Below are 27379 nucleotides of genomic sequence, written 5' to 3' on the forward strand. Positions count from 1 at the left end.
GGCCTCCACCCCTCCTGAGGCTTTCTGAGGCCTCCACCCCTCCTGAGGCTTTCTGAGGCCTCCACCCCTCCTGAGGCCTCCAACCCTCTGCTTGTTGGTTGCCGCTGACTTCCAGTCGAGAGAAGAAGAGTCTGTGAACCATCGATCACACGATTGTTCTGCTGGGTCTGTTAGAACTGATGATGAAGACCAGAGACTCAGTCATGTTGATCAGTGTCGTCATCATCCTCATTATCATCACCATCATCATCATCCGCTCTTCCTCAGCTTGTATGACCCGTGATGAAGACGCTGAGGAAGAGTCTCTTGCTGAGTCTTCAGTTTAGAAAAACAAGAGAGGAAAACAGTCTTTTTCACTTCCTCTCTCAAGTGAACCCCCATGACCCCAAAACCCCAAAACCCCCAAGACCCACCACCACCCCCCCGCTCCTGGAACCGCTCCTCGCCGCGCCGCCTCATCTCTGGCCGTGGAGCGCCGACACGACGGGGGGCTGCTGGGCCCCGGGGGTCTGAGAGGCCCCGGGGGGCCACGAGGGCCCGGGGGGCCACATGGGCGCCTGCGGCATGTGGTGGTGGAAGTGGTGCATGTGGTGGCCCGTGGGCGACGAGGGGGGCAGCCAGGCCGGCTGGTGGCCGGGCGGCGAGGAGGCCCAGAAGGAGCCGAAGCCCGACGTGGACGAGGGGCCCGGGGGGGAGCAGGCCATGGACGCCGCCTGGGAGGAGCCGGAGCCGGGGCCGGAGCCGCACTCGGACGCCCGCATCTTGGAGAACATGGTGATGGCCTCCGGGAAGTTTGGCGGCGTGGCGGGAGTGTTTCTGGGCGTGCACATCTGAGGAGCGAACACAAGAAGAAGAATAACAGGAAGTCGGTTTTTTACCTCTTTTTAAACAAAACATCTTTGAAACAAACACACTTATTTCTCAAGATGGAGCTTTAAATACGCAGCATGTGTTTGTTGTTGATCCATAAACACATGGTTGAGTAATATTTACACACTGAGACCTGATGAGTCACCATCATGTGGATCTAATGACTGCTGCATAACATCCCGTCTGTCCTCCTGCCCGTTTAGTTTAGTTACTGGATCCCCGTTAGCTGACGCCTTAGCGGCCGCTAATCTTCCACAGAAAGGACAAAATATAATAATACATACAGAAACGTGCAACAAACAGTTACAAAATAGTAGTCAGATACCTAATGCAGTCGAGGGTTATGATGGATATTATGCAGTCCATCCATAATTTATACAAAGAAAAATCAGATGACCAAGGAAGGAAAACGTCAAATGGTCAATGTCCTGAGGTGCGCCTTGAAATGTTTTTTAAATGACAGATTATTACCTCTCTCTCTCGCACGTTAAGATTTTTCTGCCCAAAACAACCAAAGTGCAATTTTACTATTTCAGTTTATTTGCAACTTCCTTCAACACTGTGTCATATTGATGTTGTGTACTTTGTGTTTTTCTGAGATGACGAGATCAACATGATGTATTACATTTGATGAAGTTAAAATCAATCAGACTGATCACAACCAGATGTTATTAATTATAATAAACTTTAATAATGAACGTGACTCATCGCTTCCTACACTAGTTATACTGCAGTACACAGTAGTTATACTGCAGTACACAGTAGTTATACTGCAATACACAGTACTTATACTGCAGTACACAGTAGTTATACTGCAGTACACAGTAGTTATACTGCAGTACACAGTAGTTATACTGCAATACACAGTAGTTATACTGCAGTACACAGTATTTATACTGCAGTACACAGTATTCCTAATGGATACAGCAGGAATATTACTGTGTGAGGAAGAGGGTCTGATGCTCCTCTCAGACCTCCACACACACGCGCATGCACGCACACACACACACACACAACAACAGAAAAGCTTCTTATGGGATGTTTTCAGCTCCAGACCCGAGTGAGACCAGGACCGGGTTGAACTGCTGAGGACGGGGACTCACCATCTGGTGGTGGTGGCCGGGGATGTTGGCCTCCTGGAAGAAGGAGCTGAGCGCCGTCTGCAGAGAGATATTAAAGTTATTTAAGTTATAACTATGACCTGTATTCCTTCTTCCCAGACCCAGAGAGGGAGACCTGAACTCATCCCAGACCATCAGGACTCAAACTCACAATTTATGAATCAGTTTTCTTTTCTCGGAGTTGACGAATTGTTTTAAAGATATTTAGTTTCATATAAACATTGCCTTAATGTTTACTTAAATGATCATTAATAAAGATAAATGTATTTCTCTGGTAAAGTCCACAATAAATTGATTAAATGATTGAAATCTATATTCAATAAAGTGAAAGGATTTGAATGAAGGTGAAGCTGCTGAAGCGAGAGAGGCCTCTTCTCTCCAACACTTCAGTGAATGTGGTTTCCTCCCCCTCTTCCTCTTCCTCCTCTTCCTCCTCTTCCTCCCCCTGCTTGTTTGACAACAGCAGCAGCGCTGCAGGAATGTTCCTCCAACGTGACCCACATCTCAAAGAGCTGCGCTGCTCTGGGGTCAGATCTCAGGACCCGCTGCTGTAACCCCGCCGTGTCTCTCCACCGGGGGTTTGATTCCCCCGGGGAGACGCAGACCCACCGAGTCGTTCTGCTCCCAGCAGGAAGTTAAACCTCCGTGAAGTAGTTAGTTTGTAAACATCAGGTGGTTCTTTTTATCACCTGCTGGCTCCGCCCACCGGCCTCCAGGTCACATGACCTCATCGCATGTTCTTCTGACCAGGAAATTCTACTTCCTGTTGATTTATCGACTGTTCAGAGTTAGACGCTTTCTGCAGCAAAGCCTCTTTAAATCTTCAGAACCTGAGCCTCCTCTTCCTCCTCCTCTTCCTCCTCCCCCCCTGCCGAGGAGGAGTGGAACCATCCGGAGGCTCAGAGGATTCTTCGGGTGCCGTCAGCTGTTCGACAGGCCGGTGATATTTCAGCCAGAGGTCAGCTGGCATGAACCTGAGGAGCTGCTGCGATCATCCCGACGGGTTTAATAGTTAATAAACTAATTCATTCAAGTAGTTTTGTGAGAAAATAAAAGTCTAAATTCTTTGTTTCCAGCTTCTTAAATGTGAATATCTGACAGTTGAGCTTTAAAATCTGACAATCCCTTTATTGATTGATCCCTTCTATCTATGAACTAAAATGTCATTGTTTTGTCTGACTAACGGTCCAAAACCTGAAGCGTTTAAAGAGATGGAAGCAGTTTGTTCTTGATCAGTAAATACCGGATCAATACCGGATCAATACCGGACCGCTTCCTCTTGTGACCTCAACCAGCGACACGCAGAGTTCCATCCCACAAAGAACAGATGGACGTGATGACGGATTGTTTTGATCCGCTCCGGCAGAAAGGATCTGAACCAACAAAGACCTGACGTTTCATCGCCGAGGAGGAAGGGACGGGAACATGTGACCAGGTGGGACGGGAACATGTGACCAGGTGGGACGGGAACATGTGACCAGGTGGGACGAGAACATGTGACCAGGTGGGACGGGAACATGTGACCAGGTGGGACGGGAACATGTGACCAGGTGGGACGGGAACATGTGACCAGGTGGGACGGGAACATGTGACCAGGTGGGACGGGAACATGTGACCAGGTGGGACGAGAACATGTGACCAGGTGGGACGAGAACATGTGAGCAGGTGGGACGGGAACATGTGAGCAGGTGGGACGGGAACATGTGACCAGGTGGGACGAGAACATGTGAGCAGGTGGGACGGGAACATGTGACCAGGTGGGACGGGAACATGTGACCAGGTGGGACGGGATCAGAGGTGTCAAAAGTATTCACATTCATTACTCAAGTAGAAGTATAGATACTAGGGTTTAAAAATACTTTTGTAAAAGTTGAAGTATCAACTCAAGCTTTTTACTTGGGTAAGAGTGTAAAAGTACTGGTTTAAAAACTACTTAAGAGTATAAAAGTAAAAGTAATGTAAGGGGAATGTTTTTTTTTCCATTAAGGACAAACTCTTAAGCCGCGTCTCAGGGGCCTATAGTGCACTACCCCACCTCCCCCAAAACAATCATTTTTATAAAGGCCATAATGACTATAATGTTTTAAAATGTTATGTTGAAAAATGTGGGATGCACTAGGCTACCCGTTTCAGCTGCATATATGCCCATTTAAAATGATCACATTTTATTACAATGCAAATACATTAAAGTACCATATGTGTACTGAGCATTAACATGCGTTTCATGGAGCGGAAGACATGTAATAGTGCAAAATAGGCGGCGGCGACTCCGACACAAACACTTAAAGCTGTGGTTCGCAAACTTTTTCTGTAAATAACATAATTGTGTGACTCATCTGTGCTTTTATGAATAACAGAATAAAGAAAATTGCAATCACTTTCAAGTAAATCAGATTGCCCCATCAGACAATGTTTTGTGTAAGTTCTATCTGTGCAAAAAATTACTCATATTTAGTTACTAATAAATAGCTCATTGTGGAAAACAATAAGCTTTTAATTTTTTTGCCAAACAAAACAGAATGAGTGCAGATATGTGAGCCATCACATATCAGTATTATCAGTATTAGTGACTGCAGTGACCTGCTTTCCTCTACACATGTGTTATAAACGGGGTTGTATATTTGATACGGCCTCTCTCAATTCATGCTCAATATTGAGCTTAGAGCTGCTCCGGTGTGAGGAGAACTCCGTTGCTCCTCACAGGAGAGCTGCTGTTGCATCTTCACCCTGGGAGCGTTGAAAACGCAGATATAGCGGTCTACTTTTCACGCGACATATTTTTCGACGCTGTCTGTCCGCTGGTGTGTGTGTGTGTGTGTGTGTGTGTGCTCAGCGCTCACCTGTGTGTGCGCGCACGTATCTGTGGGCAACGAGGCGGAGAGGTTTTTTGTGTGTGTGTTTTTGAACAATGACAAGCCGGAGTGAAAACAAACCAAAATGAAATAGTAACGCGGCTATTTTTACAATGTAGGGAGTAGAAAGTACAGATATTTGCGTGAAAATGTAAGGAGTAGAAGTAAAAAGTCGTCTGAAAAATAAATACTCCAGTAAAGTACAGATACCCAAAATTTCTACTTAAGTAAAGTAACGAAGTATTTGTACTTGACACCTCTGGACGGGATGGAACCATTCCTTTCCAGAGACCAATACACCGTAAAACTAGGGGCTTGTTCGGATGTTTCTATTGGTTCTTATTGGTTCTTATTGGTTGATTATTTTTGGTTCCTGTTGGAGAAGATACTTGAATGTTTCAGGTTTTGAACGTCTAAAATCAAGAAAGCTGTTTAGACCGGAGAATATAAGGTTTAAAAGGTATAAAAGGTTTTAAGTATGAAATGTTTTAAGTTTTAAGTATAAAAGGTTCATAGTGAGAGTAGAACACCAGCAGATTTCAACATATTGACCCAGAGAAACATTTGACCTTGGGGAGAAAACCCTGCTGAGAGCTGAAGGTCGTACTCGGACGATATTGAGCTGGATACGTTTCCTAAACAATAACCGATATTAAGCGACCAGTGTTTGAATAAGAGCTGATGCTCTATGGAAGACCATTTTACCAGTACAGTGATAAGTTATTATAAAGATACAATAGTGACTTAGTATCTAATAATAACTACTTAGTATTTCATAGTAGTGACTTAGTATTTCATAATAACGACTTAGTATCTAACAATAGTAACTTAGTATTTCCTAATAGTGACCTAGTATTTCATAATAACGACTTAATACCTTAAAATAACTACTTAGTATTTCATAATAGTGACTTAGTATTTCATAATAATGACTTAGTACCTCAAAATAACTTGGTATTTCATAATAACGACTTCTAACAATAGTGACTTAGTATTTAATTTAGTGACTTAATACCTCACAATAACTACTTAGTATTTCATGATTGTAACTTAGTATCTAATAATAACGACTTAGTACCCGAAAATAACAACTTAGTACGTCAAAACAATAACATAATATATGTAAATAACGGCCCCAACACCGGAAGTGGTCTTCCATACTCTAGTGAGTCCGTGAGGAGGCCCTGGGCCCCTGGGGGCCCCAGCACCAGGAGGGGCAGAACAACCAGACCAGCCGACATCGTGCCTCTCAGAGGCCGCGATGACGCGGTGGTCCGGCATGTAAACACGTCCTCTGGCTGCTAGCTTAGTGCTGCTAGCCCGGAGCGCGTGGAGGACCGCGAGAGTACAGATCCCCGTCACGAGCAGCCGGTTTACACGGGCGGACAGAAGAGCGACCCAGAGGCCGGCTCCGACCGCCGGGTCCGGGTCTCACCTCGAACTGCCAGTGGGCCGCTTGCAGGAGCTGCTGCGCCTGGTCCGCCGCGCACCCCGCGGTCAGGACGAACTGGTTGATCATGACCTGGTGCCGCAGCTCGTCCATGTTCACCGACATCTGCGCGGAGGGATACTGAGCCCCGTGGTCGCCGCTCTGAGCCCGTTAACGCCCGTTAAAGCCCGTTAAAGCCCCGGTGCCGCCTGAACCGTCTCCGCAGCCGTCGAGCAGCAATAACAATATTTTCATGTCGTCACCAACAACAAAGAGCAGCGCGCTTCTGATTGGCCGGCGGAGGCAGCGACAGAGAGCGCTGATTGGCCGGAGCGTTCAAACTCACTGGGTGCGATGGTTTTACCTGCTCGCAGACACTGCTGACGGGCGGAGTCGAGCGGATTCTCGGTCAGTAACAACGTACCCGCCCCGCTTTGGTTGTCCACGCGCATTTATCCACGTCCGTTTCACCGACGTCACGTGTTTGAGTGGATATTTGGTGAATCCACAGAGCTGATTGGCTGCTTCGTTTGGCAGGTATATAAACTAAACACACACAAACTATATTATTTCTTCTATAAGAGCTATTATATAAGAGTATTATTCATAAATATTATACTTAACTATTCAATATGATATTACATTTCATATTATATGTTAATGATGCTTTTATGTTATATTGTATTATTATTATATATGTATTTGTACACTATATTATACTATATCATGGTAATGTCATCTTAAATTGAATACTCAAGCAATACGAAGTATTATTACTTCAACATTATTTATTATTCTGGTGTACACTGTTTACATGAATTCATATCGTTTTTTTAAAGTTTATATATAAATAACTATATATATATATGTATATATATATATATACATATATATATATATATATATATATATATATATATATATATATATATATATATATATATATGTGCTTATATGCAACAAACATATTTAACATATTATTTCTAATATATCTTGTTGTCATGTTATTTGAATATATAAAGTATGTCAATAACATAACTATGTCCACTAAAATGATATATTATGCATTTGTTTTGCAAAATGTACGAAAATTAAATTGTCTTTTCTTATAGAAAATATATTTTCGGTTCTGCTGGTTCTCCTGGAGAACCGGTGATCTGCCTCCTGGGGGGACACGTGGTCCAGGAGGACGGGACCAAAAGGGTTCTCCTGGAGGACCGGACCAGAAGGGTTCTACTGGAGGACCGGACCAGAAGGGTTCTCCAGGAGGACCGGACCAGAAGGGTTCTCCAGGAGGACGGGACCAGAAGGGTTCTCCTGGAGGACGGGACCAAAAGGGTTCTCCTGGAGGACGGGACCAGAAGGGTTCTCCTGGAGGACCGGACCAGAAGGGTTCTCCTGGAGGACCGGACCAGAAGGGTTCTCCTGAATAATTTACCTCCATTTATTATGGATGGAGCTGCTGTTGCTATGACAACACAAACCTCCTGAGACTGTTCAAGTATTTAACCCGTGAACTTCTTCATGGTTAAAATCCTCTCATACTGTCTGTATATATGTATACATTATATATGTATATATGTATACAGTATATATGTATATATGTATATATGTATACAGTATATCTGTATATATACTGATATACTGTCTCTCTCAGTCCTAACTGTCTCTTTGTACCATTCATTCATACAGCAAAATAGTTTCTTGTTTCTACCCCTGTATTAGTGTATTAGTGGTACTAATACCACATTGTAAAATTACTTTGTTACAGTAACAGTCCTGCCTTCACAGTGTTACTTAAGTAGAAGTATGTTCATATAATCAGGAATGTCTCCATTAATGGATTTCTTTGTAAACATTTGGTAACTGATACAATCTGTATAATAACATCTTCATAACCAGCAATGTGAATCAGAACGAGGTGTCTAGCGCCCTCTGCTGGCCAGCAGCGAGCATTACACTGAACACAAGCAGCATTTAAAGAATTATCATTATTTAAATGAAACGTTTGTTTGCATAAATATTGTGTTCCTTCTAAAATGTCACCTAGCAAAATATGATCTAATTCTTCTGTCTGTTTGTCTGTCTTCTGGGTTTGAGTAATGAGACGAGTGTTGTGATCAGAACACAACAGACACCCGCTGACTGGTTCCACTGGTTCCACTGGTTTCACTCTACATGCGTCCAGTCTGTGTTTCTGTCTCGTTACTTAAGTGTCAACATGTAACGAAATGCATCAGTACAAATTGGAAGACTGTACTTCACATGAGTATTTTCTCAAGTGAAGTACAGTAGTACTGTGGTATTCATGTTCCATGCAGTCAAAAGTACACAAGTATTCTCAGTTTCAGTAAATGAGTAAAAGTAAAGATACCTTACTAGAAAATGACTCTAGTAAAAGCGAAAGTCACCTATTAGAATACTACTTGAGTAAAAGTCTTAAAGTATCTGATATTTACTGTACTTAAGTATCAAAAGTAATTTTCTGATTTTAAATGTACTTTAATTAATGTATTGAAAGTAAAAGTACAAGTAAATGCTGTTAATAAAAAAGCAAAAGTCAGAACTTTGAGAATGATGAAGTTTATTCTTTTTAATTAAGTGCTGTGGCCGCCATGACCAAGGACCAGGAGTTGGGTTGGCTGTGATCCATACAGGATCTTTCTCTGAAACAGTGAGAGAAAGACATTTTGTTAGCATAACAACTTTAGCTAGCCACACTTGCTACACATACATGCATCTCTGACGGGGTTCAAATCGTAAAGCTGCGCTCTCGTGGCTCCTGTTAATCCTATGGTGTGGTGGCTAGCTAACGTTAAGATAGCTAACTTAACGCTAAGTTAGCTTAACATTAAGTTAGTTAACGTTAGCCAACTGGTGCTGCAATGATTATAGCTAAGACCACTCAAATCAACAAACCCAAATGTATTCTCCAATCCTGTGGGAAACACTGCTAGATATCTTAACAGGTTTATGATCATTATGATAACTAAACATTAACATTGCAGTTCATGGGATTAATCTTAATTTACCACAATGTGTTTCCTGCGGTTGGATGGGGAGTTTTTGAATGCCAATATTTCAGTAGCTTTGGGTAAGCATAATAGGCACTTCATCCGGTACAAAGAATCTTCCACTCCAACATAAGAAAACATTTCTTGTATATGTCCACGGGTGTTGTCTTCGTCACCACCGTTGTTTGTTGTGGAAGTGGCGGGTGCTTCCATTTCTGCTTCCATCATGAAATTAGTCATCTGATGCCGTGTTCACACCAAAACAGTTGCGAAAATTCGCAACGCTTTTTCGCTTCTATCGCGCCGCTGGTGTTTTTTAGTTTTTCGCAACCATCGCTGGGGAAAGGGGGCGGGGCTTCAGTCCCTTTTCGCCGCGAAAATCTCCTTCTTTGCTGACGGCTCTCCATGCGGTGTCCTTTTTAATTCTATTACGAAACTCGTATGAGTTTGTGTTGTAAAGCACCGGGTGACTGCAGACGGCAACTATAAGTTGGTCCTCCATTTTGCTGATGCAACATAGACGACCGGACGGCGGTGACGAGCGGAGCTTCTCAACGCTGATTGGCTTTCGCAACTCCGCGTCATGCGAATTATTCGCTGGAGTTGAAATATTTGAACGCCAGCGAAACAGCGAAAAAGCGGCGTTGCGACGCCGTTTCGCTTCTATCGCGACGCTCGGCGAAAAATTCGCTTTAACGCAGCTGTGCATTGACTTAACATGTAATCTGGACGCGCGAATATTTCGCAACTGTTTTGGTGTGAACACGGCATTAGAGTCATGTAGTTGCTCGCTAGCTAGCATCCTGGGCATCACAGGGAACTCTACTCGTGTAGTCGCTTGCTAGCTAGCATCCTGGCATCACTGGGAACTCTACTCGTGTAGTCGCTTGCTAGCTAGCATCCTGGCATCACTGGGAACTCTACTCATGTAGTTGATCGCTAGCTAGCATCCTGGCATCACTGGGAACTCTACTCGTGTAGTCGCTCGCTAGCTAGCATCCTGGCATCACTGGGAACTCTACTCGTGTAGTCGCTCGCTAGCTAGCATCCTGGGCATCACTGGGAACTCTACTCGTGTAGTCGCTCGCTAGCTAGCATCCTGGGCATCACTGGGAACTCTACTCGTGTAGTCGCTCGCTAGCTAGCATCCTGGGCATTACTGTGAACTCTACTCATGTGTGTGTTAGTCTGTGTTTGTGTGTGTGTGTGTATGTGTGTGTGTGTGTGTTAGTCTGTGTATGTATGTGTGTGTGTTAGTGTGTGTGTGTGTGTGCGCGTGTGTGTGAGAGTGTGTGTGTATATGTGTGAGTATGTGTGTGTGAGAGAGACAGTGCTAGTATGTGTGTATCTGTATATATGTGTGAGTGTGTGTGTGTGTGTGTGAGAGAGAGAGAGAGTGTTAGTGTGTGTATGTGTGTGTGTGTTTATTGGTGAACAGTTGTCTTTGAGGAGTGTCAGTAACACCACAATCAGGGGCCACATCCTTTTGTTTGGCCCTCTGTCCTCATAGAGTACATTCCTATACACACAGTTACACACATCTATTAACACACACCCGCACGCACAGTTACACACATCTATTAACACACACCCGCACGCACAGATACACACATCTATTAACATACACACACAGTTACACACGCATACACACATCTATTCACACACGCACGGTTACACACATCTATTAACACACACTGTTATACACAGGTACACACATCTACACACACACACACACACACACACACACACACACACACACACACACACACACACACACACACACACACACATCATAAGTACAAATTCTCGCGCCAACAAGTTTTTAAATCCTGCATGAAGCTGAAGTACTGCAGTACACGGCTTCATGCAGTAAAGTAGTAATTAATATATATATATGTACATACATACATATATGTATACATACATATATGTATATATATATATATATGTAAAGTAATCACCCAAGTCAAAGGCCCCTGTTGGGTGCGGGCCTCAGCTTGAGACCCCGCCTGGCAGCAGCCTCAGTTGACTTGAGCGTGATTAAAAATGAGTCTCCATGGAAACCTGCGGGCCAATGGGGGCCCGGGAAGCTGTTTGAGGGGGGCGTGTCCACGGTAACCGGACAAACCTCCCGCTGCAGGTACTAAACCGCCGCTCATCCTCCTCTTCCTCACTCCTCTCTGCTGCTCGTTCACACACTGATCGATACACTGATCGATACACTGATCAATACGCTGATCGTCTGATCGATCAGCTGCTCGTGAGGATTAAAAGAAGAAAAGTCACCGCTTTACGTCAGAAAGGTGAGTTTCAAACTTTATTCTATTTACAAGGCCTCTAAAGGCTCATTAAAGAAACACGATACATTCCACTGCTCTAATAATATAAATCACACTGTCTACTGCTATAATATGTAATATTAATAAATAATCAGCTTCATTATTAAAGTAAAGAATGTTGAAATGTGAAGAATGTGAAACGTCCTGAAAGTGAGAATCTCCTCAGAATGACGCACACATCTGAATATAAACACAGTTTAAAGTCGTGTTTTTAAAAGTTTATTATGCTGTTAACAGTGTATTATATTTCTTATATTGTATGTATTATATGTATTACATGTAAAGCTACGCCGTTAGGGCCGTGCGCAGCGCGCTGGTTCCAGACCTCCAGGTGACAGACACCTCTGGCGAAACCTCACGCGCACACGCAGCTCTGTGTTTAAATGGGGCCCATCATTGTCCTCTCACGCACACGCTGAAGTGCCCGTTTGTCTCCGGTGCTCAGGCGGGAGCAGCGGGCAGGAGAGCCATGCTGTCGCTGAGCGGCACCGACCCGTGGCCCGAGGGCTCCGTGGGGCTGGAGGAGGAGGTGGTGACCGCGGCCGCAGAGGCGGAGCAGCGGGACGGCGGCGGCGGCTCCGTGAGCTCCGTGAGCTCCGTGAGTTCCGTGAGTTCCGTGAACCTGGACGACAGCCTCACCAGCCTGCAGTGGCTGCAGGAGTTCTCCATCCTCGGGACCAACGGGCCGCCGCGCGCGCAGCAGCGGTCTCCGGGCTCCGACGCGCCGGCCTCCCCGCTGGCCGGGGACCCGGCCTCCTTCGGCGGGCCCCTGACCCCGGGGAAGCCCACGGCGGCGGCCTACAGCCGCATGCAGGGCCTCCCGGGCATCGTGGCGCACGGGCACTGCCCCGACGAGGTGGACTACAAGACCAACGCGCGCGTCAAGCCGCCGTACTCGTACGCGACGCTCATCTGCATGGCGATGCAGGCGCGCGCCGAGAGCAAGATCACGCTGTCCAGCATCTACCTGTGGATCACCGACAACTACTGCTACTACCGACACGCGGACCCGACCTGGCAGGTAGGACACACACACACACACACACACACACACACACACACACACACACACACACACACACACACACACACACACACACACATACACAGTTTATTGTTTCCAGCACACTTTCCATTGTTTGACTTTCTTTCAGGTCAAATCATAGCTGGACCACGAAACATAGAATAAAATATTAGAGACTTATAGCTGATTAACAATAACTGCAGCTCAGCAACACAGAACACCAAACAATACATTTGTATATGTATACATATATATATATATATATATATATATATATATATATATATATATATATATATATATATATATAAATGCTGGAGGACGTGCAGCAGCAGATTCTTCAGGAATTTTCCTGAAAAAGTTTAATTTATCCGGGTGAATGATTGATGAGCTGTACTCTATTATTGTAAAGCAGCACATGGGGCAGATAATATTTAACAAAGGTCATCGGGTCAGCGCTCTGCTTCAACTTCAACGGGTGGGGGGGAGGGGGGGTCAACATCACTCTCATGTCTGCAGCTGGTTAGCTTAGCTTAGCATACGACTGGAAACAGGGGGTCGAGCTCCTTCCTCCAGCATCCGTATCTACACAAACAAAAAGTAATAAGATCCTAAATGACTTATCTTTTATTCAACATGACGAAGTATTTCACGATCTCCAGACTACCCGGCTAGCTGTTACCCAGTCGTAATGCTAAGCTAAGCTAACGACGGTTGGCTGTGTGTCTCTTCTCAGAACTCCATCCGACACAACCTGTCGCTCAACAAGTGCTTCATCAAGGTTCCGCGGCAGAAGGACGAGCCGGGGAAAGGCGGCTTCTGGAAGATCGACCCTCAGTACGCCGAGCGGCTCCTGAGCGGCGCCTACAAGAAGAGGCGGATGCCGCCGGTCCAGATCAACCCAGCGCTGCAGAGCCGGCTCCGGCTGAACCTCCAGCCCCGGTCCAGAAGCCCCTGCAGCCCGACGGGGGGTCAGAGCGGCCTGGACATCAACCCCGAGTCCCAGCGGCTCCTCCGGGAGTTCGAAGAGGCGACCGGCGCCGACCAGAACTGGGATCCTCATCTGGCCGAGGGGACCATGCTGGGGTCCTGGCCCGTGGTTCGAGGAAGACTCGGGCACAAGAGGAAGCTGGGCTCCAGAACCGGTGGCGCCAAAGCCCCCCGTCGGTCCAGCTCCCCGCTGCTCCCCTCGGACGAACAGAAGGAGATCGGCCCCCTGAAGGGGGACTTTGACTGGGACGCCCTGCTGGACTCGGCCCTCAACGGGGAGCTGAGTCTGGAGGGAGGAGACCCCCTGAGCCCCATCATGAAGGAGGAGGACCTGACGGTGCGGGGGACCCACATCTCTCCCATAGACCCCCACATGGGGTCAGCGGACATCCACGTGTTGGTGGAGACCCAAAGGAATACCGACGGGTCGGACTTTGACGAGGAGACCTTCCTGGCCACCGCCTTCCTGGAGAGCCCCTGGCCCGAGGAGGATCAGGGCCGTAGTGACTTCCTGTGCAGCTCCTCCGTCAACCTGGACCAGCTGTTCGACCTCGGGGACTCGTTGGGCGGAGACCCGAGTACCCGGATCGACTCCCTCCTCTGAGGTGGTCCTCTTCCACACGGAGACTCTCTGAGGAATAACAGACTTGGTTATGTTTTTTTACTCTCAAAAAACCCTTGTCGTCTTTTTGGAGATGTATTTTTTGGAGTTTTATGGAGCAAAACTATGAAACCAGGAAAGAACTTGAGACGAACAAAGTCCTATTCACAATCAGGGCCACCAGAGACGGACAAGTAATCTGTCTTCATGAAATATTTGGTCGTAGAAGCTCAGCGGGGTCCGACAGAGCTGCAGCGGTCACATGTGTTTGACGTGTGTTTGACGTATGTTTGAAGTATGTTTGACGTCCAACAGGAAGTTAGCATCGCTGGTTCCCTCCACAAACAGCAAATGGGATTCTTCCATTGGATTTTCGGGATTATTGCAGAAAATTATCTTTGTGGCAAACAAACATTAATGACACTCACGTGTTTGGTAGCGAGCATACAAGTTCAAAGTTAACGCAAGCTAGCTAGCCCTTCATCTACATCCTGTCAAAACAGGAAGTCAGTGCTAAAGTAGTAAATCCCGCCTCTCGTTTTATTTGATAATATCAATTCATACCGGTTTCTATAGGTGTAAAACTTCCCCTGAGCTTTGAAAAGTGACTTTGGTCGTCAAGAACTTTGCTCCTGGTTCCCTGGTGAGGAGGTTTGTCCTTCTTGCTTCAACAAACAGCTGCATGAGCGCCACGGTTCCATGAGTGAACGTTTTCTCAACGCGTGTGAGCGGGCCTTGAACGCATCACGGACTCTGTTTACATCATAAAAAGTGTGCGTCAGTATTGTTGGTCGGCCCGAATGAGAGGCGGGGCCATCGGGGCCATCGGGGGCGGAGCCATGGGAGCAGATGATTGGCGGATACGTCGCTAGTTGTTTGTAATATGTGGACAACGCTTCGCCGGTGAACATATTTGCCAAATGTTTGGTGTCGTTGTGATTTACTGTTTTAGTTGTTGTTGTTTTCGTGTATATTTTTTCTTCTTTTCTTTTGGTACTAACTATTCTCTGTTTGCATTTTTTCAAAATAATTAGCAGCAGTTGAACTAGATTAATAATTGCTTTGCAGGATAAGATGCTGGTTTGCAGGAGGAAGTGGAACTGAGCGTTGATTCCACATCAGAATGGAAGTATTTACTTTTTTTAAGAGAAGAAGTTAAAAAAAAAAACAGCTCGAGGCGAAATTCTCCAACAACGAACTTTGAAGAACTTATGAAGCTCTTTTTAAAAAGGCCTCGTCAATGAGTAGCCGACCTTCTATGTGCCAAGAACAACACCTGGGACTCGTTTTTTATTACAGAGACTAAATGTCTTTCTTGTTATTGTGAACAAAAGATCTGATGTGTGTCGCTGAGGAACTGACCTCGTCTCTCCTTCACTTCCTGTTTCCTCCACAACGTGTGAAGGTTCGTTATATTCATGCAGGCCGCTGGTTTGTGAGTCAGAGCTTCGTGTTCTCCTCTCCTGTCTTTGGTTTATTTTACACTTTTCTTTGTCAATAAAAAAAAATGAAGTTGTACTGCATCTCGCTTGCCTTCATGATGTATATTCTACTTATTTCTTTTAGGGTCAGGCTTTGCACCACACTAAGAAATATGGGATGGATTACCATCACATTTTGCACAAACATTCATGATCCCCAGAGGATCCTCAAGACTTTAGTGATCCTCTGACATTTGCTCTAGCGCCACCATGAGGACAAACTTCTAGTTTATTAAGTTAATATCTCTACTTATTAGATATTTCAGGACATTTTAGTGTTTTCATTTAAACCTTTACTGGATGGATTACCATTATATTACATTCATGTTCCCTCGATCATGAACCCGACTGACTTTTGGAGATCTTCAGACCTCTCCTTGTAGCGCCACCTTCAGGTGACATTTGTGTCAATATCTTAAAAGTATTGAATGAATTGCATTTGCTTCAGATATTCATGTTCCCCAGAGGATAAACTGCAATGACTGCCGTGGTCCTCTGACATTTGCTTTAGAGCCACTGTGAGGTCAAACTTGAATGTATTCAATGAAATGTATCTCCACCTCCTCCATATATTTGTAGAGACCTTCATGATCCCCAGATGATGAACCCCACTACAATCGTCTTACTGAGACTGAGAAAATGTTTTGTTTATTGGAATGTGTCAACAACAACTATCGGAGGAATTGTGATGAAATGTGCTTCACCATTCATGCTCCCCTCAGGATGAACCACAATGTTAACGTGTCCAATACTTTATGACCAAACACCTGCGGAGTGAAGACATCCACCCTGTGGACCCTGATGTTCTCCAGAGGAGGAACCCCCCCTCAGTGTGCTGGGATGTAGGCAGTGGGTGTAATGGTGGCAGGGGGGTCTCTTTCAGTTCTTTGTGCTCAGCCAGACTCTTGTTCCCCTCCTTGGATCTGTGGTCCTTCACGGGGTCCGTGTGGGGTCCACCCCCCATATATCACCCTGTCTGGCCGCTGTAGACCACCTCGTCTCTCTCTGACCCCGACGCAGATTAGCGAGGCGGCTCGAGCCACATGAATAGCTGCAACAGTCAAATGCAAATATAGAGTTTAGGAAGCGTCCCCTTCCCCTCCCTCCCTCGTGAACAGACTCTCCATCAGCGAGTCCACTGATGATGTCATGATGGCTGTAACGCTGCACCTCGTATGATGGACACCCGACACCCTGCTGGAGCAGCAGGATGCTGCATCTTCATGCCCAGACCGGGAGCTCTTTTCCTGGAAAGGAGAGCCGAACCCCGACTCCCCCCCTCCTGGTCCCTGCAGCCCTCTGGTCCCTGCAGCCCCCCTGGACCGCATCACCTGCCGGACTTGGCTCTGCAGCTGACAGCCGGGCTCCTCATGTTAAAGTGGCGTGCGGTCACATGAGAGGCCCGGTAACCCGATGCCGGTATTATCCTCGGGCCGGCTGACGGCTGCAGGTAAGAGGAGCTGCAGGTGAAACGCTAACCCGGAGGCTCGTTCCGACCCGAAGGCGCACGAGCTGCACGAGCACGAGCTGCATGAGCACGCCACTCCAGGCGGGTCGAGCTGCAGGGAGGAAGCAGGAGGCCGAGGGATCCACTTCCGGTCGTTTCTTCTCTAACTCGTCCAGCCTTTTTTTCAAAAATTCGGAATGGTTTTGCATCCCCATACTAAATACAGGATATCTCCTCAACCACAAGGGCTATTTGAATCATTTCAAAAGGTATAATATACAGAAAACACTTGTGAGACCAGTTAAGAGGTTCATATAGCAGTATATGTGTTACTGGTTTATTGGTTGATGATAGAACACAGGAAAGAAAAGAAAAACGTATTTTTTTCAACTATAAAAAAGAAGATTTCGTGTACCGTAGGTTTATGTCCACTGAGAGCCAAAAGTGCTCTAACTTTCTTCCTAGACCTTGAACGCCTCTGGTTCCACAACAGAGGGGCTGTGCTCAAGCAGATGCACCAAAACATACAAAGAAAGCAAGTTTCATCCATAAGTCATATTTCAGTTTTTTGGCTGGAATGTAGTTGATATCTTGCTGAGGTTTTGTCTCACAAGGGGCTTGGCGCAATTGGTGGATTCTGTAGGTCGCAAGCTTTCCAGAAAGGTGCGCTAATCATGTGTAGCATCAAGCTAGGGATATGAAAATGCATATTTTCATAACTTGGGGAGCTCTTTCGAGTCACTTTCGATTCCTCTCAAGTCATATTTCTGGTTTATGTTAATATTTATAGTTAAATCGTGTTATAAACATGTAAAATGGACTTATAAGCTCTACTTTTGACCATCACGTGACAACTCTTAAAACCACCAGATCTACTTTCCAGCTGTTGTTGATCACGTGACCTTAGATGGTAGAACTCCATCTCTTCCATGAGGCGAGATGCTGAGACCAGACAGTCAGACCGGCTTCCTGCTCTCTTCCTCTGAAAGACTTATTCACTTACTCACTTATTCACTACTTCAAAAGTGAGATTGACTTATTTTTTTGGTGTAAATTATTTATTCTCAAGAGCACAGAGAACACAATCAAACATTGCTCATGTCGTTTTCCCTCTTTGACTTTTTTGCACTAAGACAAACAGCCGCTGGACGTTGAGTTGCTGTTCTGGAGCTTTTGATCACGTCTCATGGTCTTCCTCAGCAGACGGGAGTCGGAAAAATAGAAGTTTTAATGTTTGTAATTCAATTCAATGACTCTTACTGAGAAAAGAAAAGGAGTTATTTGTTCAGTTAATCTGGTTTATCTGGTGAGGCCTGCATGGTATATGGGGGGTTCAGACAGATCAGTCCAGGTTCAGGAGGTCGGTCTGGTTCTGGTGCCCCACGCTGCTTTTCCTCTGGAGGAAGTGTCAGAAAACGAAAGGTTGGTGACGGATCTACTGGGAGCTGTGGGAGCTGTGGGAGCTGTGGGAGCTGTGGGAGCCCTTGAGCTCCTCCACAGCCCCCCCAAAAAAGAAAAAACAAGATGTGAAAAAGTGTCCGGAGAAGAGACGGGAATACGTCTTTTTTATCACACAGCTAATGAAAAGCCTGTTTCCTGGGTAACTGCTGGTACCATTGTCATGTAGGAGGGCTCTTACTGGGGTGGGGGGGTCTTACTGGTCTCTCTCTCTCGAGGCTCTGGTGTTGATGGTGGAGCCCCAGATTTATTACAACGGAGGGTTTTGTGAAAGTTCACTTTACCTCAAAGTGAAGCTTTAAAACGACTCTTTGTCTTTGAAATAACTTCACAAGTATTTATTTACTTACTTCCTTACTTATTTACTTATTTACTTATTTATTTACTTATTTACTTACTTAATTTTTTATTTATCACTTTACACACCACACGGAACCAGAGTGTGGTTAAAAATACATTTATAATTCATTAAATGATGAAGATCTGTTAGGTAAATGAAGAAGACAAGCGTTATTGTTTCATGAAGACCTTCATCCTTTCAACAATGAGGACCCTCATCTCACGTCACAGGAGGAGACGAGGAGACGAGAAGGAGGAGACGAAGAGGAGGAGACGAAGAGGAGGAGACGCTTCAGAGGAGGAGGAGACGAGGAGGAGGAGATAAGGAGGAGGAGACAAGGAGGAGACAAGGAGGAGCGCTTGATCTAAACATTCTCTTGTTGTTGTTTCCAGGGGTTGCATTCTGGGAACTGATGTTTTTATTGAAGATATTCCTGCGTGTGTGTGTGTGTGTGTGTGTGTGTGTGTGTGTGTGTGTGTGTGTGTGTGTGTGCTTTCAACATGGCGTCCTGTCAGAGCCGTGCGGGCGCCGGTGTGTTCGGTGTCGGGGTCAGGAAGAGGATTTGTATGCGGGGCCTTCAGGTCCTTCAGGGCCTTCAGGGTGACGCTGGGTGTGTGTGTTTGGGGGTGTGTGTTTGGGGAGTGTGTGTTTGCGTGTTTGCCTCTGTTGCAGCGCAGGCTGATGCCTCTTTGTGAGGACACACAGGCGAGAGGTAATCCGACATCCATCACAGGCTCTGTAACAACACGGAGACAAAGCCGGGGCCCGTGGGGGGGGGGCCTCTTTATTCATTACAGGGGGGGAGAAGACCGGCGTGACAAAGCCAGTTCTGGAGGGACCAGTAAACCTGGGAAACCTCCAGAAGAGCTGTGGGAGTTCACTACGGGTGGGAATCACCAGAGGTCCCACGATACGATATTATCACGATACGATTTTATCACGATACGATATTATCACAATACTTAAGTCACAATACAACATTATCACGATACATAAGTCATAATACGATATAGTCACGATACTTAAGTCACAATACGATATAATCACGATACTTAAGTCATGCTATGATATTATCACAATACTTAAATCACAATATGATATTATCACGATACTTAAGTCACAATACAACATTATCACGATACATAAGTCACAATACGATATTATCACGATACTTAAGTCACAATATGATATTATCACGATACTTAAGTCACAATATGATATTATCACGATACGATTTTATCACGATACGATATTATCACAATACTTAAGTCACAATATGATATTATCACGATACTTAAGTCACAATATGATATTATCACGATACTTAAGTCCCGGCACGATATTATCACGATACTTAAGTCACAATATGATATTATCACGATACTTAAGTCACAATATGATATTATCACGATACTTAAGTCACAATATGATATTATCACGATACTTAAGTCACGGTACGATATTATCACAATACATAAGTCACAATATGATATTATCACGTTACCTAAGTCACAGTACGATATAATCACGATACTTAAGTCACGGTACGATATAATCACGATACATAAGTCACAGTACGATATTATCACGATACATAAGTCACAGTACGATATTATCACGATACATAAGTCACAGTACGATATAATCACGATACATAAGTCACAGTACGATATTATCACGATACATAAGTCACAGTACGATATAATCACAATACTTAAGTCACGGTACGATATAATCACGATACATAAGTCACAGTACGATATTATCACGATACATAAGTCACAGTACGATATTATCACGATACATAAGTCACAGTACGATATAATCACGATACATAAGTCACAGTACGATATTATCACGATACATAAGTCACAGTACGATATTATCACGATACTTAAGTCACGGTACGATATAATCACGATACATAAGTCACAGTACGATATTATCACGATACATAAGTCACAGTACGATATAATCACGATACATAAGTCGCGATACTGCGATATTATCACGATACTGCGAGTATTGCAATATATTGCGAATACCTTTTTTTCAACTTGTCCCCAAAGGAAAACTTTGTTAACGTATTTGATTTAATTAGATAAAGTTTTCAGTCTGTTCATCTCACTTCAATCATTTTTATTGCAAAATGGGAAAAAATGACCAACACTGTCATAAATGTTGCGCCTGACAAACTAAACTGGTTGCATTACAGTCTACATAGACGCGTCATTTGAGCTGGACGCGCCGGAGAGGGGGCGGGGCTTAACTCTGTTGAAACAGTTATCATTTCCGCCGTCCACCATGGAAATAAACACTCTTTCTGCTGTGTACTTGTTGTGGCAATTTATCCATTTATCCATGATCTTCCTGTCTGGGGTAACCGGCGTGTTCCCGTCGTTCTCCGGGTTTCTGCCGTGTTTGTTTGTCCAGGTAACGTGAAGGTGAGTCGGTGACAGAACAATGGTCTCTAACCAGCAGAGTCGGTTACCAAACATATTCTCCGCTTACATTCCCGCCCGCGACATCTCACACCCGCTCTGTGCATTGTCTCCTCCACACGGCCGTGTTCTCGCCTCATGCGATGACGTGGCGAAGAAAGAAAGGCAATGTTGCTGCAGAAAGACGTCGGGATACTTTGAAGGTAAAATATGCCGACGCTGAGGAAGGGTCACCTGATACCTGCGTGTGCTGAAACCCTGCAGAGAGCAAACATACACAGGGCGGGGGTTGTGTTCTTGGCAGCGACAGTTTGACCTTGGCCCGGGCAAGTCCAGGCCTGCCTACAATGCTGGGGGCTTGGACCGGCTCAATGAGAGGAAAAACACCGCTCAGCGAGCCGCCTCGCCGCGTCTCTTAATGACTCTTTTCTTTTTCCATTTTCTCAACGCTCGTCGGATTCCAGCCCCCCTCCTCCCCCCCATGAGCGTTCACCACAGAGGATACTTTCTCTCTTCTCCTTTCCAAACTTTAATCTGGTTTCTTTACGGTCTTTGTGTGTTCCACAACGCCGCTGCTTTACATATCTTAGACTGCGTACCCTCAATAAGTGAGCTGCCGTGGCGACCGGCGGCGACAAAGGGGGTCCTGGTCCACACACACCCGGTCGGACCGGTCCAAGCCTCGGACCCCCCCCCAGCCTCGTACACCCCCAGCAAAGAGCCGCACGGCGCCTCCGTTGTGTTCGCGGTGCATCCGCAGAATGAGTTGATCGGACTGGACGTGGGAAGCTTCAGGACGCTTTCTGTTTCTGGCTCCGCTATCAGGCGGGTTTTCTTTTTTAATGGCAGCTGCTGGATTTGTGGTTTCACTTGGCGGCGAGTTTTTATCACCAGCTGCTGTTTGTAGAGCTTCCTCCTCATCCTCCTCATCGTCACTTTCATCACACAGCTTTGGGAGAAACTCAGGCGGCAACCTCCAGTTCTTTAGAGTGTCAAAGCTTCACGTGTTAAAGCTGCATTCTCTCTCCTGACCACCAGGGGGGTGACTCCTCTGGTTGTATAGAAGTATATTCTTCATGTGTTAAAGCTGCATTCTCTCTCCTGACCACCAGGGGGCGACTCCTCTGGTTGTATAGAAGTCTATGCTTCATGTGTTAAAGCTGCATTCTCTCTCCTGACCACCAGGGGGCGACTCCTCTGGTTGTATAGAAGTCTATATAAATGACTCTACTTCTCTTGATGTATTCCCTCAGTAAACATTGTAAACATGAGTTTATGTCTCAATCTCTAGTTTCAAGTCTTCTTCAATACAGCATGATGTTCTTTTAGTAAATTTTGGTCATTTAGAGTCAAACAGACCATAAAGCAGGGGACGCTTTAGGGGCGGGGCTACAAGGTGATTGACAGGTCAACACGTCACTCCTCCTCAGTTCTAATATGATCACTTCCTGTTCACCGGTTGCAAAAAAACAAGATGGCGACGTACAAAATGACAAACCCAAGGCCTCAAAATGTCTAAAAACCCACCGATTTCTCATCTATTAAAATCAGACCCGACCTGAAATCATATTCTAGCTTCGTATCACCACAAAGAAAATAAGTCATTATTTTGTCACTGTGCCCATTCAGTTTGAAAAACAAAACGACCTCCAACACCGAAAAGTGCAATGAAACTTTAACGTTTTACGGTCCGAGTTTGCCGACATGAACAATTCTGAATCACAGCAACATGGCGGCGCACACAGGAAACTCCCTTTTCTTCATTTGCTACTTCACGTTGTCTTTTGTGAACATTTAGCTCCTTTTCTATCCTGCCATACGACTCCACTCCTCCGCCTCTTTTCACAGAGTTCCCTCCTTTGAAGGTCTTAAATTAGATTTTTCAGGAATATTTACTTTCATGCTTTTGGTTTGTTGGCCCTGTACTATTATGGGATGGGTTGTGATGCGGTTCATCAATCATGTTCCTCCCACGGCGACCTTTGACCTTTCATCCAGCAACACACTTTATGACCAAATACCTGCAGAATGAAATGCCCATCATCCTCAGCTGGACTGTTTCCTGGTCATCAGCAACTCAGACTGTCTCTTTTCTTCCCCCCCAAAAAAGAAGCATGAAAACAACGCTGCAGTTCCCAGTTTGGGTTTAATATGTGATCTAATAACCTGCCGACTCCGGGAATGATTGACCTCACGGGAGGGAAGTGATGCTGCGGCCAACTGACGGTTTGAAAATCAGCTCGGCTTCCAAAACGTTTAAATCTGCAGACTTTTTATCATCTGTTATTATTTGTTCACACTGTCCAGTTATTGTGCGTGTGTGTGTGTGTGTGTGTGTGTGTGTGTGTGTGTGTGTGTGTGTGTGTGTGTGTGTGTGTGTGTGTGTGTGTGTGTGTTGTGTGTTGCAGCCTGCTGGTTATTATATAAGTTAATGGCTGAGCAGTGTGCCTATGAAGTTTATGACACCTCCCCTCCTCCTCTGTTCCTCAGCATCACTCCTGTCCTCTTTACAGCTGGGTGAGTCAGGGGAAGGGGGGGGGGGGGGGCTGTGTGTGTGTGTGTGTGTGTGTGTGTGTGTGTGTGTGTGTGTGTGTGTGTGTGTGTGTGTGTGTGGTGATCTTTACACCCCCCGCCAGGGATCAGACAAACACTTATTAACTGAGAGGAATGCAAACAGCCTGGAGCTGCTGGAGGTGGAGGGTGGGGGTTTGGGGGATAGAAAGAGAAAGGAGAAAGAGGAGAACACCCCCTCTTTCTCCTCCCTTTACTCCTTGTAAACGACCCACCCAGGAGATCGATCCGGAACAATGCAGCTCCTGTGGCTGCAGACGGACACGATGAACATGGTGTTCAGACAGGAAGTTACATCACACTTCATTACAACGTACTTCATTTCTAAGATAAGACAAGTGAAGATAAGTCAAGTTCAGTTAAGATAAGATAAGTCAAGCTCAGTTAAGATAAAACAAGTGAAGATAAGTCAAGTTCAGTTAAGATAAGATAAGTCAAGCTCAGTTAAGATAAAACAAGTGAAGATAAGTCAAGCTCAGTTAAGATTAAACAAGTGAAGATAAGTCAAGCTCAGTTAAGATAAGACAAGTGAAGATAAGTCAAGTTCAGTTAAGATAAGACAAGTGAAGATAAGTCAAGTTCAGTTAAGATAAGATAAGTCAAGCTCAGTTAAGATAAGATAAGTCAAGTTCAGTTAAGATAAGATAAGTCAAGCTCAGTTAAGATTAAACAAGTGAAGATAAGTCAAGCTCAGTTAAGATAAGATAAGTCAAGCTCAGTTAAGATAAAACAAGTGAAGATAAGTCAAGCTCAGTTAAGATAAGACAAGTGAAGATAAGTCAAGTTCAGTTAAGATTAAACAAGTGAAGATAAATCAAGCTCAGTTAAGATTAAACAAGTGAAGATAAGTCAAGCTCAGTTAAGATAAGACAAGTGAAGATAAGTCAAGTTCAGTTAAGATAAAATGAGACAAGTGAGGTCAAGTTAAGACAAGACAAGTGAAGTTAAGTTAAGTTAATCAGTGTGATGGACCCTTTTCTGTGTTTTAAGTCAGCTTCCTGTTTATCTCCAGTTAACTAGACTATTGATAGACTCTTGATAAACTATTAGTAGACTCTTGGTAGTCTCTTGGTAGACTGTTGGTAGATTATTGGTAGACTGTTGGTAGAGTCTTAATAGGCTCCCTATAGACCCTCTGTAGAATTGGTAGTCTCTTGGTAGTTAGTAGACTCTTGGTAGTCTCTTGGTAGTTAGTAGACTATTGGTAGTCTCTTGGTAGTTAGTAGACTCTTGGTAGTCTATTGGTATACTATTGGTAGTCTCTTGGTAGTTAGTAGTCTCTTGGTAGTTAGTAGACTCTCGGTAGTCTCTTGGTAGTTAGTAGTCTCTTGGTAGTCTCTTGGTAGTCTCTTGGTAGTTAGTAGACTATTGGTAGTCTCTTGGTATACTATTGGTAGTCTCTTGGTAGTTAGTAGTCTCTTGGTAGTTAGTAGTCTCTTGGTAGTTAGTAGACTCTCGGTAGTCTCTTGGTAGTTAGTAGACTATTGGTAGTTTCTTGGTAGTTAGTAGACTCTCGGTAGTCTCTTGGTAGTTAGTAGACTATTGGTAGTTTCTTGGTAGTTAGTAGACTCTCGGTAGTCTCTTGGTAGTTAGTAGACTATTGGTAGTCTCTTGGTAGTTAGTAGACTCTCGGTAGTTTCTTGGTAGTTAGTAGACTATTGGTAGTCTCTTGGTAGTTAGTAGACTATTGGTAGTCTCTTGGTATACTATTGGTAGTCTCTTGGTAGTTAGTAGACTATTGGTAGTCTCTTGGTATACTATTGGTAGTCTCTTGGTAGTTAGTAGTCTCTTGGTAGTTAGTAGTCTCTTGGTAGTCTCTTGGTAGTTAGTAGACTCTCGGTAGTCTCTTGGTAGTTAGTAGACTATTGGTAGTTTCTTGGTAGTTAGTAGACTCTCGGTAGTCTCTTGGTAGTTAGTAGACTATTGGTAGTCTCTTGGTAGTTAGTAGACTCTCGGTAGTTTCTTGGTAGTTAGTAGACTATTGGTAGTCTCTTGGTAGTTAGTAGACTATTGGTAGTCTCTTGGTATACTATTGGTAGTCTCTTGGTAGTTAGTAGACTATTGGTAGTCTCTTGGTATACTATTGGTAGTCTCTTGGTAGTTAGTAGACTATTGGTAGTCTCTTGGTAGTTAGTATACTATTGGTAGTCTCTTGGTAGTTAGTAGTCTCTTGGTAGTTAGTAGTCTCTTGGTAGTCTCTTGGTAGTTAGTAGACTCTCGGTAGTCTCTTGGTAGTTAGTAGACTATTGGTAGTCTCTTGGTAGTTAGTAGTCTCTTGGTATACTATTGGTAGTCTCTTGGTAGTTAGTAGACTATTGGTAGTCTCTTGGTAGTTAGTAGACTATTGGTAGTCTCTTGGTAGTTAGTAGACTCTCGGTAGTCTCTTGGTAGACTCTAGGTAGTCTCTTTGTAAGACTGTTGGTAGACTGTTGGTAGAGTCTTAATAGACTCTCTGTAGAGACTCTTGGGAGTCTCTTGGAAGACTCTTGCTAGACGTGGGGTAGTCCAGAGGAGCAGTGGGAGGCTGCAGAGGGAGGACCGGCTGTCAATGAGGACAAATGACAACAGATTTAGCAGATTAGTGAAGTGAGTGTAGGAATGAGAGGACAGATCATGGGGACGTGTCGGGCTCCAGTAAAGCTTTGTTTGCTAATGGTTTTACCCCCAACCCTCCTCAACTGTGTGCAAACGATCCAAACCTCTCACATCACGTCAGAGGACATGAGGGGGTTGAACTTCCTCCTCATCGAGGTGACGATGAAGACAGAACCTCCTCCCACCACACTACTGGCTACATGTGCTGGCGGGGAATGTATTTAATGGGATACGTAATGTCCAACGGGTGATACCAAAAAGATAACAGAAGATAAGTTAAGATTAGACAAGTTAAGATAAGTTAACATAAGAGAAGATAAGTTAAGATACATTATATTAAGTCAAGTTAAGTTGAGTCAGACAAAGTATCTCAGACTTCCACTGCGTCTAAAGGTCGTCCACAGAAAGCAGACAGTGATTGTAACTTCTGATGCTCAGAGGTGTGACGGTACTTTTCTCTGCTGTTTCTCAGCAACACAAGAGACCGCCTGGACTTGTTATTTAAGCCATCATCATGTTTCACTGCTGTCACCCTTAACGGGAGTTAAGCTTCACTTTCAAGAGAAGGTTTATTTCAGGCAACATAAGGACAGAACTTTTCATTTTGCTTTTCTACTTTCATGAAACCTGATGTAATAATACAAACCAAACTCCTCCGTCTGCTTCACTCAGAGGTTCAGAGTTAAATGTTAATGAAGTAAACATTTAACCGGTTTTGTAGGAAAGTTAATGAAACAATAATGTTCTGAAAAAAAGTCTCTTTGTGTTCAGAATCAAGAGACATTAAGTCTCTAAAAAGAGATGCA

At 44.7% G+C, this 27379-nt stretch overlaps 2 protein-coding genes across 2 annotated transcripts; one reads left to right on the top strand and one right to left on the bottom strand.

The window, feature by feature from the left end:
- Positions 1–455: 455 nt before the first annotated feature.
- ubald2 (UBA-like domain containing 2) lies at positions 456–6398 on the bottom strand (the record flags this gene model as incomplete). The annotated part of the gene is made up of 3 exons (XM_079233025.1): positions 456–830; positions 1974–2030; positions 6279–6398. 3 exons carry the CDS (start codon positions 6396–6398, stop codon positions 456–458), a joined length of 552 nt encoding a protein of 183 aa, XP_079089151.1.
- A 5696-nt stretch (positions 6399–12094) lies between these two features.
- Positions 12095–14243, top strand: foxj1a (forkhead box J1a; the record flags this gene model as incomplete). Its single annotated transcript, XM_079233398.1, has 2 exons — positions 12095–12646; positions 13386–14243. 2 exons carry the CDS (start codon positions 12095–12097, stop codon positions 14241–14243), a joined length of 1410 nt encoding a protein of 469 aa, XP_079089524.1.
- Positions 14244–27379: the final 13136 nt, after the last annotated feature.

The sequence above is a fragment of the Taurulus bubalis genome (genome assembly GCF_910589615.1).
Source record: "Taurulus bubalis genome assembly, chromosome: 17".
Lineage (NCBI taxonomy): Eukaryota > Metazoa > Chordata > Actinopteri > Perciformes > Cottidae > Taurulus > Taurulus bubalis.